The sequence below is a fragment of the Melospiza georgiana genome, chromosome 13 (genome assembly GCF_028018845.1).
Source record: "Melospiza georgiana isolate bMelGeo1 chromosome 13, bMelGeo1.pri, whole genome shotgun sequence".
In the NCBI taxonomy this organism is placed as follows: domain Eukaryota; kingdom Metazoa; phylum Chordata; class Aves; order Passeriformes; family Passerellidae; genus Melospiza; species Melospiza georgiana.
This window is the reverse complement of record NC_080442.1, coordinates 10052226-10069567: the sequence shown is the minus strand read 5'-3', so window position 1 is coordinate 10069567 and position 17342 is coordinate 10052226. Positions and strand designations below refer to the sequence as shown.

At 38.9% G+C, this 17342-nt stretch overlaps 1 protein-coding gene across 2 annotated transcripts; it reads left to right on the top strand.

The window, feature by feature from the left end:
* Positions 1-17297, top strand: MYEF2 (myelin expression factor 2). 2 transcript variants are annotated; one of them, XM_058033160.1, is made up of 17 exons: positions 1-200; positions 4660-4889; positions 6098-6150; positions 7423-7430; positions 7541-7634; positions 8497-8688; positions 9352-9505; positions 9915-9964; positions 10051-10114; positions 10248-10349; positions 10549-10599; positions 10674-10742; positions 11015-11113; positions 13371-13442; positions 14664-14866; positions 14976-15027; positions 16762-17297. In XM_058033160.1, exons 1-17 carry the CDS (start codon positions 1-3, stop codon positions 16923-16925), a joined length of 1857 nt encoding a protein of 618 aa, XP_057889143.1. In that variant the 3' UTR covers positions 16926-17297. The 2 variants fall into 2 exon arrangements, with proteins under 2 accessions (XP_057889143.1, XP_057889144.1); XM_058033161.1 differs by lacking the exon at positions 13371-13442.
* Positions 17298-17342: the final 45 nt, after the last annotated feature.

The window sequence follows — 17342 nt, the reverse complement described above, 5'->3', positions numbered from 1 at the left end:
ATGGCGGAGAGCGACAGGGCGGAGGCGGCCGCGCCGCGCCGAGCCGAGGAGGCGGCCGGCCAGGCGCCACAGCCGCCGCCGCCGCAGCAGCAGCAGCCGGCACCGCAACAACAGACGCCGCAACAGCCGCCGCAGGATGAGGAGGCGGCGGCGGCCGCGGCAGCCGGTAGCGGCGCGGGCAGCGCAAATGGCGTCAAAATGTGTGTGAGAGCAGGGCCGGGAGGGCGGCGGGGGCAGCGCGGCCGGGGGGCGGCGGGAGGAGGCGGCCGGACCCCCCTCGCCCCCATGGCTCCTCCTCCGCGGGGCCGGGGCCGGGGCCTGGGGGGCCCTCGGGGAGGCCGCGGCCAGGGCACGGGGCAGGGGGCGGCTGTGGGGCAGCGCCGCTGAGGGCCGGGCGTGCGAGGCCGCCCTGCAGGGCCGGGCTGGGCTGGGCTCCGAGCCCCGGCTCTGGTACCTGGCGGTTCCCACGGGATACCCGTCCGGGAGTGTTCCGCATCGCTGTTGGCGCCGGTTACGTTTCCACTTCTTGCCGAAACGATTTTATTTAAAGCCGTTGAAGTAGTCTTTGTTTACGTGAGAATGGTAGGACAGCCCTATAGTAATTTACTTTCTAAAAACAAACCCCGCACATGCATACATGAAGTTTTCTTGGAAACGGTAACATTTTCATACACAGAGTATGTAAAATTGTGCCTTGTATAGTATGGCTAAAAGGAACTTAGAATAAGGGAGCTGGAAATACCGGCTCTCTGGAACAATACCATGAATAACTTTGTGTGCGTGGTTGTTCTTGATGTCAGGCTTGGAAGGTTGTCACTCTTTACATGAGCTGGATTTTGGCCTCAGATCGTTGGAATTTCAATATCTCTTCCAATCTCATTCAGATCTTGGAGGGAAAATACATTTACGGTAGACTTACTGTTAGAGTACATCAAAGCTGCTGGCGTCTGTGAAGTTTTGACATGTTCTAAGCAGCCCTGCTCTGATACTGTTGTGTTTAAAAAAATGCATATGGGATCATCTTCTAAATAAAGCTGGAGGAATAAATATGTACTTCATGCCTTTACTTGACTCCCTGTAAAATTTAGTTTAGTTTACAAGCTATAAATTCCACTTCACTGTAAAATGGAATTTGTGGATTTGTTTTCTTTTTCCCTAGTCTGGCCCTCAGCTTCCAAACTGCACAGATTAGAGTTGAATTTCACAGGATGATTGTCACCCTTTTTGTCCTTTTTATGCATATTAATTTTATTGCCTTTTGGGGTTGCTGCTGTTGAAATGAGATATTTTCTCTGTATCCCTCCTGTCAACAGTATCTTCTTTTGCCTCCAAAACCTCACAAGCAAATGAAAAATCCCAGTCATTCTGCCTGGTAGAAGTCACAACTTGAAGTTTGAAAGTAATGGCAGGCTCTTGTTAACAGAGATTCAAATCTTATTCTTTCACATAATCTTCCCCCAGACGGGTTTACAAAGGATTAAACTGTCAGTCTGTGGGTGAAATGTATTACTTGAAAAAATGATTTTACTAACCTGGTTTGCTTAGCATTCATTAAATGGAGAGGAATCCTGACTTGCACACTTCTCTGAGTTTCTTGTATTGGGCAGTGGAATCATTCAGCACAGCAAAGCTAAAGTGATCCATGTGCTTTGAAATCACATGTTGTGAACTTTTTCCATTTCTGTCTGCTTATCTTATTATGAGCACTTGTGAGGAGGAGTAGAAGTTTTTTTTTAAAAATCAAGTTTTAGGGCTTTCGTGTTGATGTATCTTGTGCTTATTATTTATAGGCTTCTAGTCTGGCATATGGAAAGCTTGTTTTTTGTCTTCAAAACTTCATGGAAAGTTCAAAAGCTTTTTTTTTTTTTTTTTTTTTTCAAAAGGTATAATGGTCTTTGAAATCAATGAGCATATGCACTTTTTTTGAGAACTAATTGTAGACATCTTTTTTCCAGTCCTAAGAACGGTGGTGGTCTGTGATTTCACAGGCAAATATAAGTATTAATTTAATGTATGAAATTTGTAGCTCATACAGAAAGTAAAGATTAGAATTATTATTGTTTTCCCCCCATGAAAATGTCAGTGTAGAATTTCTGAGTCTGTCTTTTCTGTGGTCTGTAGGTGAGTAATGTGACATTGCTTTGAATGTATTTATGATTGAAATTATTGTTAATATTCAAGGAGGAGGGTAGGAGTTGTGAAAGGATTTCTGCCTCCAGCCTGGCCTGTGTTGGTTTTGGCAGATGAGTTTTGCAAGAAGGATTGTTTCTTTAATTAATCCTCTATTTTCAGCAGCCTGGCTGTGATTCCCAGACCAAGTGCAGGGTGGCTTTGTTTCCCAGATCTAGGAGTTTATACCAGGCTTGTATCTTCTGTGCTCTCTACTGATTTGTGCAGCCAGGTCTTGCAGAGCCTCTGGATTCCCTGTTTGGAGACCTGTCTCATCCTGTGCACTGCATTGAGCACCAAGGGGCTGTTTCATAATCCTTTAAGTAGGAAAGAGCTTAAAAGGCTGAAGAGAATCCATTGCTCTAATCCTAAAACTTGAAGGAGAGCTCAGGTTTTTACTGGGAGTCTGGTTGGGCAGGAGTTTTGCATTTGCAGATGGGGTTGGGTTGGAAGGAACTGATCTGACTGAAGACCTGATACTCTGCTCTTTGCCTCCTCCCTTGAATCCCTCCAGTTCCTGCATTGTTCCCTTCATTTCACTTCACTGCACAGCCACACAAGAATTGTGTTGTCACACAGAATGGTGTGGAGGAGGGATGATGCAGCAGGACTTGGAGAAAGCTTGAACCAGATAACATGTTGTTGACTTGAGATGTTTTAAATTTTACAAATACTTGCCCCAGGGGAGTATCCATGCATTTCCCAGTTGCTAATCCACTCTTAATCCACATATAAACACAAGAACTGTGAAGTTAATACCATGGGACTATTTCAAAATTGGGGCAAAAGTCAGGGGAGAAATATGGATGTATTTGAATGTACTCCTCCCTGAAAAATGCCCAGGCTTCAGTAGGAGCTCCTTGCATGTGCTTTTGAGTGCAGGACTGCCACTTACTCACTGTTTTGTTAACTGTGCAGAGAGCTGAAAACTTGTCAGTTAATCAAAATCACTGCTTTTGCCATATGTTGTGGTTGTAAAACTGAAATGCCTGAAACCTTCCAAAGTGTCTCAATGAGATAAAAACTAAGCCTTCTGAGATGTGAGAAATCTAGTAAAGATAGTGATGTAATTTAAGAAGGAGGGTTCACAATCATTCACTTCTGTCAGTCCTGTAGGACATCTCCTTCTAATTGTTCTAAATCAAGATGCTAATTCTGGCTTTTTAAAATACATGTTTCTGTGAAAGTACTTTTAAAGTTTCTCTTTAAATAGACAGTGATGTGTAGTTAAAGATTCTAAGTAGCATCTGTTTAGTGGATCACATTTGTGTGGCTTTATTCAGTGAATTCTTTCAGTTCAGCAGTTCTCCTTTTTAAAAGTAACAATTCAGGCTCCTTGAGCCTCTGTTGGCATGCTAAATGACCTTGTGATAATAACAATATCAGGAATGCTGAAGAGTTACAGATACTTCTTCTAATTCTGTTGAAAATGTATGGTCTTACTGAAGTTGAGATTTGGACTGCTGTAAAGGAAAAGCAGCCTATTTTCATCTAAAAAATAAAAATATTTTAAAAGGAAGATTTCAGTGCTATTGGTGAAGTTTTGAAAGACCGAGGAGGTGTCTGCTTTGTTGTTTTAATGGATAATACCTAATTACTTAATTAGTCTTAGATTCATAGCATGGCTTAATACAGCTGTTTCCTATGCGTTTAATAAGTTCTAAAATTCTAATAGTGTTAAGCAGTGAAACTGAAAAAACATTTGTTGTTCTTAGCTGGATTTTAATTTCTAACAGTAGTCTGACACAAATTGTGAATAAAAGTAATTTATGGGGTAGATAAAACATAATTTGATATAAAACCTATTGGAGTTGATTTTGATATATTGAATTCCATTGAATTAAGCATCTCAAGCTGTTTCAGCTCTCAGGCTTAAACTGTTTCTACTCCCACCCTTCTGTGGTGAATATCCTGTAACTTGTCCAAGTGAGGTGTGAAAATTACCAAAGCACCAAGGCATGGGTATTTTAGGTCATTTTTCACTCTTTCTGTTTTGGTCTTTGTAGTAGTTTCACATTTCCATCTTTCTGAATCTTGACAGACAGGTTGTGCTGGCACAGGCTGCCCAGAGTTGAGGATGCTCCAACCCTGCAAGTGGTAAAAGTTGGCTGGAGCCCTGAGTAAGGTGATTTAGTGCAAGGTGTCCCTGCCCACGGCAGGTGGCTTGGGATTAAATGATCTTTAAGGTCCCTTCCAACTCAAACCATTCTAGGATTCTATGATTCTGTGAAATGGAATGAAAGTGAATTAGTAAGATGTACTTTCTTTACTTAGCATTGGAACGTTTTTTTGTTCTTAATAAAGCAGTGTATTTTGGAATTACTCTGATAGCATGAATTTATTTTTCCTAATTTGAAAAGCAGCATTTGACATCCTGGGAATTCCAATAGCATGGGAAAGACTCAGTTATATAAGTAGGAACTGGGATAGTCTAATGGTCCAACACAAGACTAACAGTGTTTTTGTTTGGATTTTTGTTTTTTAATGTAGGGATAATGATGAGACAGCAAAAGAAGGGAAAGCACCTGTGAAAGAAAAGTTTGTTGCAAAAGCAAAGGCAATCCCTTCTCTTGGAAACAAGAATAGATTCCACCCCTATGCAAAGGAGAAGAATGCAGGCTCTGCAGACAAGAAGGCCGTTAACCGCAATCGGGTCTTCATCAGCAACATCCCCTATGACATGAAATGGCAAGCTATTAAAGACCTGATGAGAGAGAAAGGTAACTTACTCCTTGTAATACACTTCACACAGAAACCAGTGGGGCTTAAATGCAACCCATGTGTCCTTTGAGCCACACAGATTGATTTGAGGTTTTTTTGTTTTGGGCTGTACTTGGTACATCTATCTCCCTTCCCCCTCTTTCATCCGAGACAATTGCATTGCAGGGTAGGCTGGGTAAATGAAGTGCTCACAATCTTCTGCCATTCTGGTGTGATAGTAGAGAGTACATGCATGACCTCATGAGTTCTTAAAGAGATTGTGTTTTGTCTAGTTGTAGTTCTTGTAGATTTTTTTTTCTCTAAGGGCTTTTGTATTTAAGCAACACATGAAGTGTGTTAACCTGAATAATAAGGGATGTCTTTCAAAAGTTGTTTTGTATTTCTTTGGTGGAATCTGGCTGTGGCATTAACTTGGTCTGCATTGTCACTACTGCCATGACTGTTTGTCTGGAGCTTTGTATTAAAAGCTTGTTCCTATTGTTGCAGTTCTGATAGAGAAACCTGACTACCCCAAAAATTTTATTTTAAATTTGGGGTAAAATAATGATAACATATGGATTTTGTAAAAAGTTAGTTCTGTGTTTTCCTTGAAAAATTGATTCTTCAAAAGTAATGCAAAGCACACTTGGCTTTTAGGCTGTGAAAAATGCCAGACCCCCCTTCTGTAACTGCTGGCTTATCTGTTGTAAGGTGACGTGACTAATTGATTGGTTTATTTACTTAAACTTCCTACTTTAGAAAGTGAGTCGCTTGCTGTGAAATATTTGATGTGTAAATTTGGTTATTATTGAAGGCAAACTTTTGATTGAAGATATTCAGGTAGAAAGTCACCTTAAAACAGGTGTTGTGAGTAGGATGATAAATGTAACACTTCTCAGTGAACGTTGACGTTTCATTTGTTAGGTTAAGGGACTGTGTATATCTGAATTTGTTCACCAACTATATCATACTGGCCAAAATATGATCTCTAGTATGAATTAGGTTAAATATAGTTGTTTGTTTTTAGTTTTGAGAATGTGGCTGCTGCATATTTCTGAAAATAGCTAAATTATATAGCCATTGACAGGAGGTATGGTTGGTCTGGTTTTGATTGTTGGTGAATAATAGGTGATTCTCTGTAGACTTGTGCACAGGGGCACAGTAAAGAAAGATACTGGTGTTTAAATGCATTGTCTCTTGGTATTTTCCCTTTGTATGTCTTATGTAGTTGGTGAGGTTACATACGTGGAGCTGTTTAAGGATGCTGAAGGAAAATCAAGGGTAAGTGCCGTGGGCAACAATCTGCTAGAGGTTTAAAAGTTCCTCAGCAGTTTTATTTTTGTATAATACCTGTACCAGTTATTGGAAAGTAAGTTTCATTTTTACACTGATTTTCATTAAGGTAGCCTTGAGGATTCTCTATTAGAAGTAGTCTGACACCTTCATGCAACTCACACTAGTTGGTTGTAAGGGACAAAGTACTTCTGTAAATATTAACAAATGGCTTTTACTTAATCCTTCTTTTTAGCCAACACCTTTGTCTTGGTACAAATCTGTTTCATATAAAGGATGTTCAATAAACCAATCATTCTAATTAAATTTTGTTAGTGTAGTATGCTCTTCTTGGAGCCAATAAGTATAAAATGTTAGGTAAGAATATACTGGGTGAAGTGCCTGATTTCACAGCTTTGCAGGATTATTGGTACTTTTAAACACTGGCTTAATGCATTTACTTTCTTAAAACTAAATGAATGGAGATGGTTGGTAGCTAACAGAGTGCCAGCAATGAGGCACTAATAGTGAAGTTTGTTAAAGTTCCTTTGTCTTCTTAATGATAGTCAAAAGTTTGGCCAATAGCAGCTCCAAACCTGCAGTGAAGAACATGAGAAATGCAGGTTTGAGTTTTAACTGAGGTTGTATCAGTTGTTGTAAATTACTTTCTTTAATACTTGTTAAAACTAAAACATGCTGTCAGCTTTGCAATGCTTTAAGAAATCCTCAACTCTTTGCTTGATTAGAAGGATGCTGGTGCAGTCAATAAGGTTATTTTCTTGTAATGTCTCAATTATGTTGTAGTACTGAAGAGGTATGCAGACTGCTTTTTCATTGTAGTGGTGTACTTGATGTAGGTAGATTTTAATTTTGTGCTTAGTGGACAACTTTTAATGACGTGATGAGTGTCTTGATTGGTTTTTGGTTGTTTTGGGGTTATTTTCTTTCCACCCTTTCCCTCCCACCTCCTCTTCCCAGTTGTCCTTACATGGATCTGTGTGGCATTTTTCCAATTCTGGTTTGACTCAAAGAGCATAAGAGACAATGTATTCTCTTGCATTTGAATGGTATGTATGCTGAGAAAGTAGGAGAAATTCAGATTGGCTACCACTAAAGAGCATATATTATGCATTTTGAAGCTGAAAATAACTTGTATAGTTACTTAACAGTGAGCTGGGATCTTTAACTGGAAGCTTCATTTTCTGTCATATGTGCTAACTGACTTCTTTTTTTTCTTGCTTGTTTTCTCTTTACATATGATGACAAATCTCGTGGATATAGGGTTGTGGGTAAGTTTCTTTTTTATGTGTGTAGAAGCACACTGCTATCCAAACATTCTATTAGATTTGGCATGTTCAACTTTATTTTAATACTCTAAATGTTTTGATCTCTTTCTAAGTGTGGTTGAATTTAAAGATGAAGAATTTGTTAAGAAGGCATTAGACACTATGAACAAATATGATCTTAGTGGAAGACCCCTGAATATTAAAGAGGTATGTTTATTGCTGCTGTTTTGAATTAGAAATGGTGAAGATACTAAAGCTACTGAGATGACCATACAGGATTTTGAGAGCCTTAGATGTGCAATTTCCAGTTTCATTTTTTTGTGAATTTTTATTGATGAGCTGAACTGCCTGTTGGCTTGCAGAAGGTTGGATACTATGCTGAGTAAACTGACAAAAAGCATGTCCTAAATCCAAAATAATCTACTGCTGTTTTCTGTTAAAACAGCTTTACTTCATATTCTTACCTTAGGGTTTTTCCAACCTAGGTAATCTATGTTTACATTGTGTCCCTGCTTCAAAATATGACACAGAATGAGCTGATTATTAGACCACTACATATGTGCAAAAGTGGGGCTGGAAATAGAGAAGTTGTGCTGTCTGGAAAGTGAAATAATGTCAACATTTCTATTGTAGTGCTGTATTATGATGGTATCTGATGCAGTTCTTCCTGTCCTGTTACAATTTTAATAATGGTATTAATAAATTATACAAAACCACCACCTACTTAAATTAATTCAATTCTTGGAGAAAGTGCTAGACTGACAGTCCTTTAGCTTGAAATCTTTTCTACTTGTCCATAGGCTAGGTACAGCATGTGAAGTGGCAGTGCACGCTTCCTCAACAAGTGCTTTGCCAATATGCCTCAACCCTCATCTGAAAGGACCCACCTCTAGAGGTGAGGGAATTAGGGCTCCATGCTAATTCAGTTCATGATCCCTCTGACATGGACAAGTGTATTTATTAGTTGATAATTTTGATGGGTTTATGCAGAGTTTCAAATAGTACCATTTTGTTTGTTGCCAGTCTGGTTGTTGATGGTTAAGTGGCTTTGTTTGTGTCCACGTTTCAGGATCCTGAAGGGGAACATGCTCGTAGGGCACTGCAGCGGGGAGGAGGGCAGTTTCCAGGAGCACATGGACCTGATGCAGCACCTGGAATGATGAATTTACCACCTTCTATTCTCAATAATCCAAACATTCCTCCTGAGGTTATCAGTAATTTGCAAGCAGGCAGGCTTGGATCCACGATTTTTGTTGCCAACGTAAGCTTAAAACTGTATTTTATAACTTTGTTTGATCTTTGTAAGACATCTTACACCTGTGTAGTTCAGATTTAATATTAAGAGGAGTTTGGAAAGAGTTCACAGTTAGTGTATTGAATTGAAAGTGTTGGGTATGTATTCAGATTTTGGACGTGGAAAGATACATTAAACTCTTGAGACTGACATGCCCTTCTAATGATTGCAGTCATCTGTTGATTCAAAACTATTTTATACATCTTTTCACTATTTACAATGGCATTTGTTTTTTATTCAATATATATGTCAGCTTACCTAAGTTTATCTTGCTAGTTACTTTAGGCTAACACAATAAAGTTCCAAAAAATGCAATGGTTCAAGTTCTTTATTAGCACAAAAGACTACTGTATTTATATGAGGTCTTGTGGAATTACAGCTGCTCTTCTCAAGAACCAATCCAATGGTAGTATGTTAATTAAAGTAAAATACATGTACATATTGTACATGCGTGTTCAAATGGTGATTTTTTTTACTTTGACACAGTGCGTGTATTGCAAAATCTCAACTATTTACAATTTTCAACCATTTTGTTAATGAAGAGTTAACAGCAATGCAGAAAATCTCTTCCAAATGTAATAGCAGAACAGAGATGTGCACTTACATCACTGATGTATTTCTGTGTTTAAGCTTGACTTCAAAGTTGGCTGGAAGAAACTGAAGGAGGTATTCAGCATTGCTGGAACTGTGAAGCGTGCAGACATCAAAGAAGATAAAGATGGCAAGAGTCGAGGAATGGGGACAGTTACCTTTGAACAAGCAATTGAAGCTGTTCAAGCAATATGTATCCTTGGCTTTGGAAAATAATTGATCATATATTGATCAGTCTTTAATGGTTCTGGCAGCGCAGTTTTACAAATGGTGCCTATTTGCCTTGTAGCTGTAATATAGGGACTAGAGTGTAATACTGTCCAGATTGCATTTGTAATGCCTGAATTTACTACTAAATTCTAAAACTTCCTCATGATGTTGAACAAAATTAAAATACCCAGCAGTGTGACAATTGTGAAATTAACTTCAGTGTACCTAACAGCTTGTATTGCATCTTCTGGCCCTTGAATCGTGTTTCTAAAGCTACGGTAGGGAAAGATAAGACTCAGAGCAATTGTACAGAAATATAATAAGTTATTACATTGATTCTTCAGAAACAGTTAAATTGCCTTCTTAAGACTCCTTGACTTGCATTTCTTCAGCTATGTTCAATGGACAATTCCTGTTTGATAGACCCATGCATGTAAAAATGGTAAGTTGCTTTCATTTCTTTCTACTTTATATGTCTCTGCCAAAACATTGAAAGGATCATAGCATTCCATGCTTGTTTTTTGTCAGGATGACAAATCAGTTCCTCATGAAGACTTCCGTGTTGTGGACAGCAAAAGCTCTCAATTACCTCGTGAGTGCCTGCTCTGTTTTCTACCCCTTCACTTAGTATATGGTGATCTGTTTTTTCACACTTGTGCTTACTGTGGTCTCTGTGATACAGAGGAAGGTCTCTCTTCTGATCATACTTTTTTTTTGTTTTTGAGGTGGTCTTGGTGGCATTGGTATGGGACTTGGACCAGGTGGACAGCCCATCAGTGCAACACAGCTGAGCATGGGTGGTGGAATGGGGAGCATGGGTCCGGGAGGTAAATCCAGATTCTTCATTTTTAAGTTATACGGAGCTAGTTTAAAGGTTTTAAAGTTTAAAATTGTCATTTGTGCAACACAGAAATGACAGACTTTTGACAAAGCAAGCCTTGTCTAGTGTGCTTTTGAGATTTTAATTCTGACTTTTAAAAAATCCATTAGGGTGTACTAAGTGTTGTTTATCTTTTTGGTTTAAAGGTATGGGAATAGACGGCCCAGGATTTGGTGGAATGAGTAGAATGGGAGGCGGTACGTGCAATGAAGTTTTTTGCATTAAATATTTCTTTAATACTGTATAGAAAACACTTTTCCTTATTTTGCAGGACTTCCTGGATTTCGTGGGATGGAAGGAATGCCCAACATGGGAGGGTTTGGAGTCAACCGAATGGGAGGTAGTTGAACACCGTTCCTGTACACCTACTAGTTTGCTAATATTTATTAAAAACTCCATTTAGGGGTGGGTAATATAGATCAGTTCAAAGGAAGTAGTTGTATGAGTGGAGACCTGGGAACTGGCAGGGGAGCTGAATGTGTGATAGGTGCCTCTGACTTGTGCATTAGACTCTCTTCTATTTAAACAAGTGGCTGTGAAACAAGTGTTGTAGGAGCATCAACTCAGGTGTGAATAACAGAATATTCCTGATTTTTGCTTTGGTCTTTCCAGAAATGTTCCGTGGTGGAATGGGAGCAAACATGGAAAGAGAATTTGGTCGTGGTGACATGGCATTGAACCGTGGTTTTGGAGAGTCTTTTGGAAGGATGGGTATGGTAACTGTTAAATTTTCTGTGACGTAGTATTGGAAGAATTTTGCTAGAAGGAGACCTGGTTTCATTTGGTCATCTTCTGTCTCTTCTTCCCCAGTCATTACTGTAAGGATGGAATCTGAATGTTCATTACAGTCACCACTTAAGACAGGGGTTCAGATGTGGAGGGTTTTTTTCCCTCTGTAAAATATAAATGGAATAGCTCTTTGAGGAAAGCATTTATCTTCATGCTGTATATTTTGTGGGGTATTAAATCTGTGGGGTGTTGAAGTATATGCTTCTGATAATGCTGAACACGGTGTCCATGTACAGCCTTTGTACATTCCATGAGCCTGTCTGCAAATGCATGGTGGGTATAGTACTGTTTCTACTGCAGATCAGGTAGCATTGGACAGGAGTCTTGGATTTTGGTGCCCTCAGTTTTTGTCCTGCATTCTGAGCTCCTGTAGCTCAGAATGGTATTTATTGGCCTCTTCTGTTACTGAGCCAGGAGTATTTTGTTTATAGATGATGTCTTGTTGGCCATGGGCTTCCCTCGGATGAGTTACTCTTCCATCTTCAGAGGTGTGGAACAGCTCAACAGCAGAGCCTTCTTGCCCTTTGTTACTCTGCTGTTACCTGGATGAATCACAGAATCCCTTAGGTTGGAGAAGATCAGTGAGTCCAGCCTTTAACCCAACACTGCCAAGGTTGGGTTGACCACTAAACCAGGTCACCAAGAGCCACGTGTACATGTCTTTTAAATCCCTTCAGGGATGGTGACGCCGCCACTTTGTTGGTCAGCCTGTTCCTATGATTGGCAACTCTTCCTTTGAAGCATTTTTTCCAATATCCAATCTGAACCTCCCTGGTTTAATATGAGGCTGTTTCCTCTTGTTCTATTGCTTGTTACTTGGTAGAAGAGACTGACCCCATGTCTCTGCAGCCTCCTTTTAGATAGTTACAGAGAGCAGAAAGGTTCTCCCTGAGTCTCTTCCTCTCCAGGCTGAGCACCCCAGCTCCCTCAGCCATTCTTCACAAGGCTTGTGCTCCAGAGCCTTGAGCAGCTGTGTTGCCCTTATTTGGACACACTCCAGCACCTCTATGTCTTTCTTCTTGTAAGGGGCCTGAAACTGAACACAAAATGCATCATAGGAGACAGCTCTTCTTCCTCTTCCATGTTTCTTGTACTTCTCCATTCCCTTATTAATTCACCACCTTGAAAGAGAAGAACTGATAAGAGCATAAGGTTCATCTGGTATAAAAGTTGGGGTTTTTTAAATTGTATTAGTTGAGGCAAGTTATAGAAAAGGATAACTGTTGTGTGCTTCTCTTCAATACTGAATTGTGTAGAAGTGGTAAGAACATAATAAGCTTGTCCTTTAAGCTAGTCTTAATGCCTTGGAATGAATGTCTTAGAAATCAAATGTATGCTTTCACTCTGGCTACTTGCATGAACATCTGTTGCTTGAGTGAAAATGCAAGGCCACTTAAGTTATAAATGTTTCTGCAAGCAGTAGGCTTCTGAGTCTTCAGGTAACATGTTGGTTTAAAAATTTATGAACATGGCCACTGTGAGAAACTGATGGGGGTGTCTTTCATTCAGTAGATCCAGCACGCTTCAATTTACAAACTGTCAGTGATCTGCCCATTTGAATAGTGTCCTGAGAACCCAGATTAGAGATTCCCAGCTTCACCTTAAATAATGGAAGGAAATTGTAGGGACTTCTAATAGATACTGTGTTTGATCAGGGAAGGCCCCGATGTACTCCTGTTACAGTATTTAGGTTAATGGTATCTTAGAAAGAAGTACTGTGAAGGCATTTGATTTTACTAACCTTGAAATCAAGGAAGGTGTCTTTGATTGGGCTATAGTGTCAGAATGGAATTGAGGATGTTTGATTTGCAACAGAATTGTTGACTTTTTATACTATCAAGTTCATATAAGATGAAGCCTTAAATTTTGAAGATTTTCTTCCCAATGTGGGAAATGGCCCATTTAATTTTACCATGTTTGTGCTGCTGGCAGGCTGTCAGAGGGGAGAAAAGCTAGAAAGAAATCAGAGTAGCTTAAATCCTGTAGTAGGAAAGGAGAAACTAACTTTACTTACGAGGTGTTCCTGTTCAGTTTGTATAGTCAAGGCACACACTCGTGTCCTTATAGAAGAATATTGCCAGGTAACACTGAGAACAGCGCACTTCATTAGCGTGTGCTTTGTTTTTTGCACTCACTGCTGCTTTCAGTGTATGTCACTTCGTTATTTTTCTCTGTTTAGGTGGTGCAATGATTGGTGTTTTTGCAGGAGGAATGGGAGCACCTAGCATGGGCCCAGTAAGATTTGGAATGAGTAGGTTAACTTGTTTCAATAGAACCTAAATGCATAGGCAATGTAACAATGCCGTGTACACCTACTTGTATCAGAGGAACTTGGTGTAGAAGGAACTTGTCTTGCTGTTGAGGAAGTAGAACTCTGTTGCATGTGACAAATCTAACAGTTTTCAAAGCTGTTGTGTTTAGGTAAAAGTTCAGAGGAAAACTAGCTAATAGAGTCTTTCCCTAAATCTTAGATTTGGAATGGTTTCAACTTCTAGTTTGGAGGGAGAAGTGATTAAAGTAAACTTGTGTTTCAGAAAAAAAGACAGGCAGAGTTATTTGAGTAAAGTTCATGAAAGCTGAACCTCAGTAATGTCATCACTGAAATAAAAATCAGCCTTGAATTTCAGATTATCCCCCAGTTTAATTTTGTGCAAAGCTCCAATACTGAGTTTGTATTGCAGCAACTCTCTGAGTTCCTCAGTCTACAGCAGATGAGAAACTAAAATCTTGCTAGTGCCAATCTTAGAAGGCGTAAGGCTTAAAGACACGGTCCCTTGTGAATGTTCTTGATAGTTTTACTGTACATTAATTTTTAATTATGAATCCAGAAATATTATAGTATTTGAATGCTATTGCTCTTAGTTACTTCTATAAATGAATTAATACATTTTATTCCGTGGTTGTACTTTTATCGGGGTTTAAACTGTGACACATAGGAAAGTTCATGCTCTTTACAGTACTTGCAGTAACTTCTGTTCTTGGCCAAAAAAAAGCCTTCTCTAGAAGATTTTGCAGTTAGGTGTGGGCACGGCTGCATTAAGTGAAGCTGGATATAAATGAAGGAAGCCAAATAAACAGTTGTATATATGATCCAATTACCTGTATCTAAGTATTGCCACAATTATTTATTTGATCTTTTTGATAAAGAGTATAATATTTTTTTTTTTTAATTAAACAAGACAGACTTTGAATTCTTGTGTTCAACATTTTGCTACTTTATAATAGCCTGATGCAGTTTGGTTTTACTATTTTAGAGCTGACACTCTAGATCTTGTATAATACTTTGTCTTAAAATACTGGCTATGTTCCTTGATAAATCACTGTGCATGTATAAAAGTTAAGGTTTATATTACAGCGCTTCTAATAAAGTTATTCTTATTCTGACACAAGAACTTTATTTTATCCCAAATACTTGTGTGTTTATTGCTAAAAGGAGATTTTTTTTTTGTCCTTCATTTCTCTCTCTGTGTAGGTGGTGGCATGGGTGGTATGAACAACATGGCTGGAGGAATGGGAATGGATCGGATGGGCTCCGGTTTTGATCGGATGGGACCCGCCATGGGTGGAGGCCTGGACAGGAACATGGACATCGATCGAGGATTTGGGCCGGGCCCAATGGGAGGTGGCATGAGAGAGAGATTGGGCTCCAAAGGCAACCAGATATTTGTGAGAAATGTAAGCAATGAAATACATAGGAACCACAAGCTTATTTTGTGGGTATGTTTGATTACATGCTCTTATTCTCATTGTATATTTTGTTACCAATAATACCTTTTTATTTTAGCTTCCTTTTGACTTGACCTGGCAGAAGCTAAAGGAGAAATTCAGTCAATGTGGTATGTATATGAACCTTACCCTGTTCATCTGTATGGACTTCAGGTGTAATGTGGTGTTTATTAGATAATAACAGGAAGACTGTTGTCTGACTCTGAAGAAGAGTCTGGCTAGCTTAATTTTTCTTGTTCCACCCAGCTTTCTTGAGTTATATAAATAATCTTTAGGCATGACAGAACACAAGACCAAGGTACAGTATGTGCTGTGTTGGCTCTGAGTGCTCACTTGCTATGAACTTTAACCTATTCCTCTAATAAAATTACTCTTTGATTTTTTTTTTCTTTTTTTGACGTATTCCCTGGCCAGTAGAAGTATATAATGTAGTGTTTCCTATGAGTTAAATATGTGCAGGAGCCTGGATCTGTCCAGGTCATGCATTACTTTAGAAATGGTGCTGCATCAAATCAGAGTTAGTAATTTTGCCAGAATAGCATTACAGGTTTTATACATATGGGTGATCCTGAGTAGAGTATTTGCAGGCTGTATGTTCTCCTTTATCTTAAAAAATAAAAGTTTGCTACAAATATTCAATATTTGGTTTTATCTAATTCAGAAAAGTTGGTCTTTTCACAGAAATAAGTGAAAAATAAAGCTTGAGTGTCAAAATACATGTTTTGAAAACACGTTTTCAGAATGGAGAGCTTTAACTGAATTACTGGATGACTTCTTATTTTGGATAGACTGAAAAGATAAATAATCTAAAACATGCTGCTGATGCCTAAGGCAGTCATCATACAGCTGTTTAGAGATATTGCTATAAATTAGACCTTGCAGTTCAATTATGAAAAATTACAAGGTGTTGATGTTTACTTTGTAGATGGAGGATAGATATAGCACAACAGGTTCTTTCCTTTTTTTTTGAGTCTTAACCTCCTGGGCAACTTTCAGATAGTTCAGAACTTTTTTTTCAGTATCTCTGTCAGCTAATAGATGTAGTAATTATGTTCAGTTGCTTTAAAGAATTATAAGCAACAGATTGTGTTCATGTCAGTATCATAAAGAAATACAGAGCCTGTTTCCCAGTGTACCATTTCTTTCAAGACTGAAAGGACAGTCTTACATGATATTTAAAAATAAAAGGCTTTGTATTTCAGGGAAAAGTTTTTTCTTCCTAGTGATGTTCAGGGGCTCACGAGGGGTGTGCTACAGCATACAAAAACCAAAAACTCATTAGCTCCAGGGAACTGAACATTCTCAGAGGTACATCTTTATAAAAATATTTCCTTGTGAGTTGAGTGTCCAACCTCAAGGAAGCTCAGCAGGAATTGGATTGTGCATGCTACTTTTCCACCACTCCCAGCCTGGTAACTTTATTGTTATTGCTTTAATTTTGCTCTGCAGCTTCTTAGCAAAATTGCTTGGTTGTGACTATTGCTTTGGTATGTTTTTGTCATGAACAGGGTGGACTGGATTAAGCTACAGTTCAATACTCACACTTTTGTCAGTATGAAACACAAACCCTTCCCTGAGTCTTACAGGGCACTTTGTTTCAAACTTGAGGTCAAATGCAGGCACACTTCAGGAAAGATTTGAGATAGCAGATCTGGATTTGGATTCTTTCCTGCTGTTTTGTTTCATGTCACCTTGCCTGAATGAGTGAGTGTACCGTCAGTCTGAAAGTGCCAATTTCATATGTTCCCCTAGATTATACTTAAGTTTTTTCTTTTATTACTTCTGAGTTAAGTTGTTAGTACACTGAGGACTTGAAATAACTGCTGTTTAACTTATTTATTCAGGTCATGTAATGTTTGCAGAAATAAAAATGGAGAATGGAAAATCAAAGGGCTGTGGAACAGTCAGATTTGACTCACCAGAATCTGCTGAAAAGGCCTGTAGGATAATGAACGGCATAAAAATCAGTGGCAGAGAAATTGATGTCCGCTTGGATCGCAATGCATAATTTAAAACTGTGTGTTCAGGAACATTCCTATGTCTGTTTAGCTTCTCTGTCTTAGTAAGTCATTTTTAGTAACATTGTATGCTTACAAAAGCTGTAAAAAGGAACTTTTAAATCCCACCAGCCTTTAACAGTATAGTGTTTAATATACTGTGATACTTGTTAACTGAATCTTACTATGTTTGGTTTTTAAAGACAATTCGCCTGATTTTTGTTGTTTTTTTTAGAGGCACTGAGCACCTGCAGGTCCCTATAGACTGGGGATGCTTTGGATGCTCAGTGCCTTTGGAAAATTAGGCCAAGTGTCTCTAGTCATTCAGTTTAAATGAATGGTTATACTGTTTTTAATAAAATAAGCCATTTTCTCTGTTAATCTCCAGATTGCATAGTGGGATTTATTTAGTGTTTTCTGATTTTTTT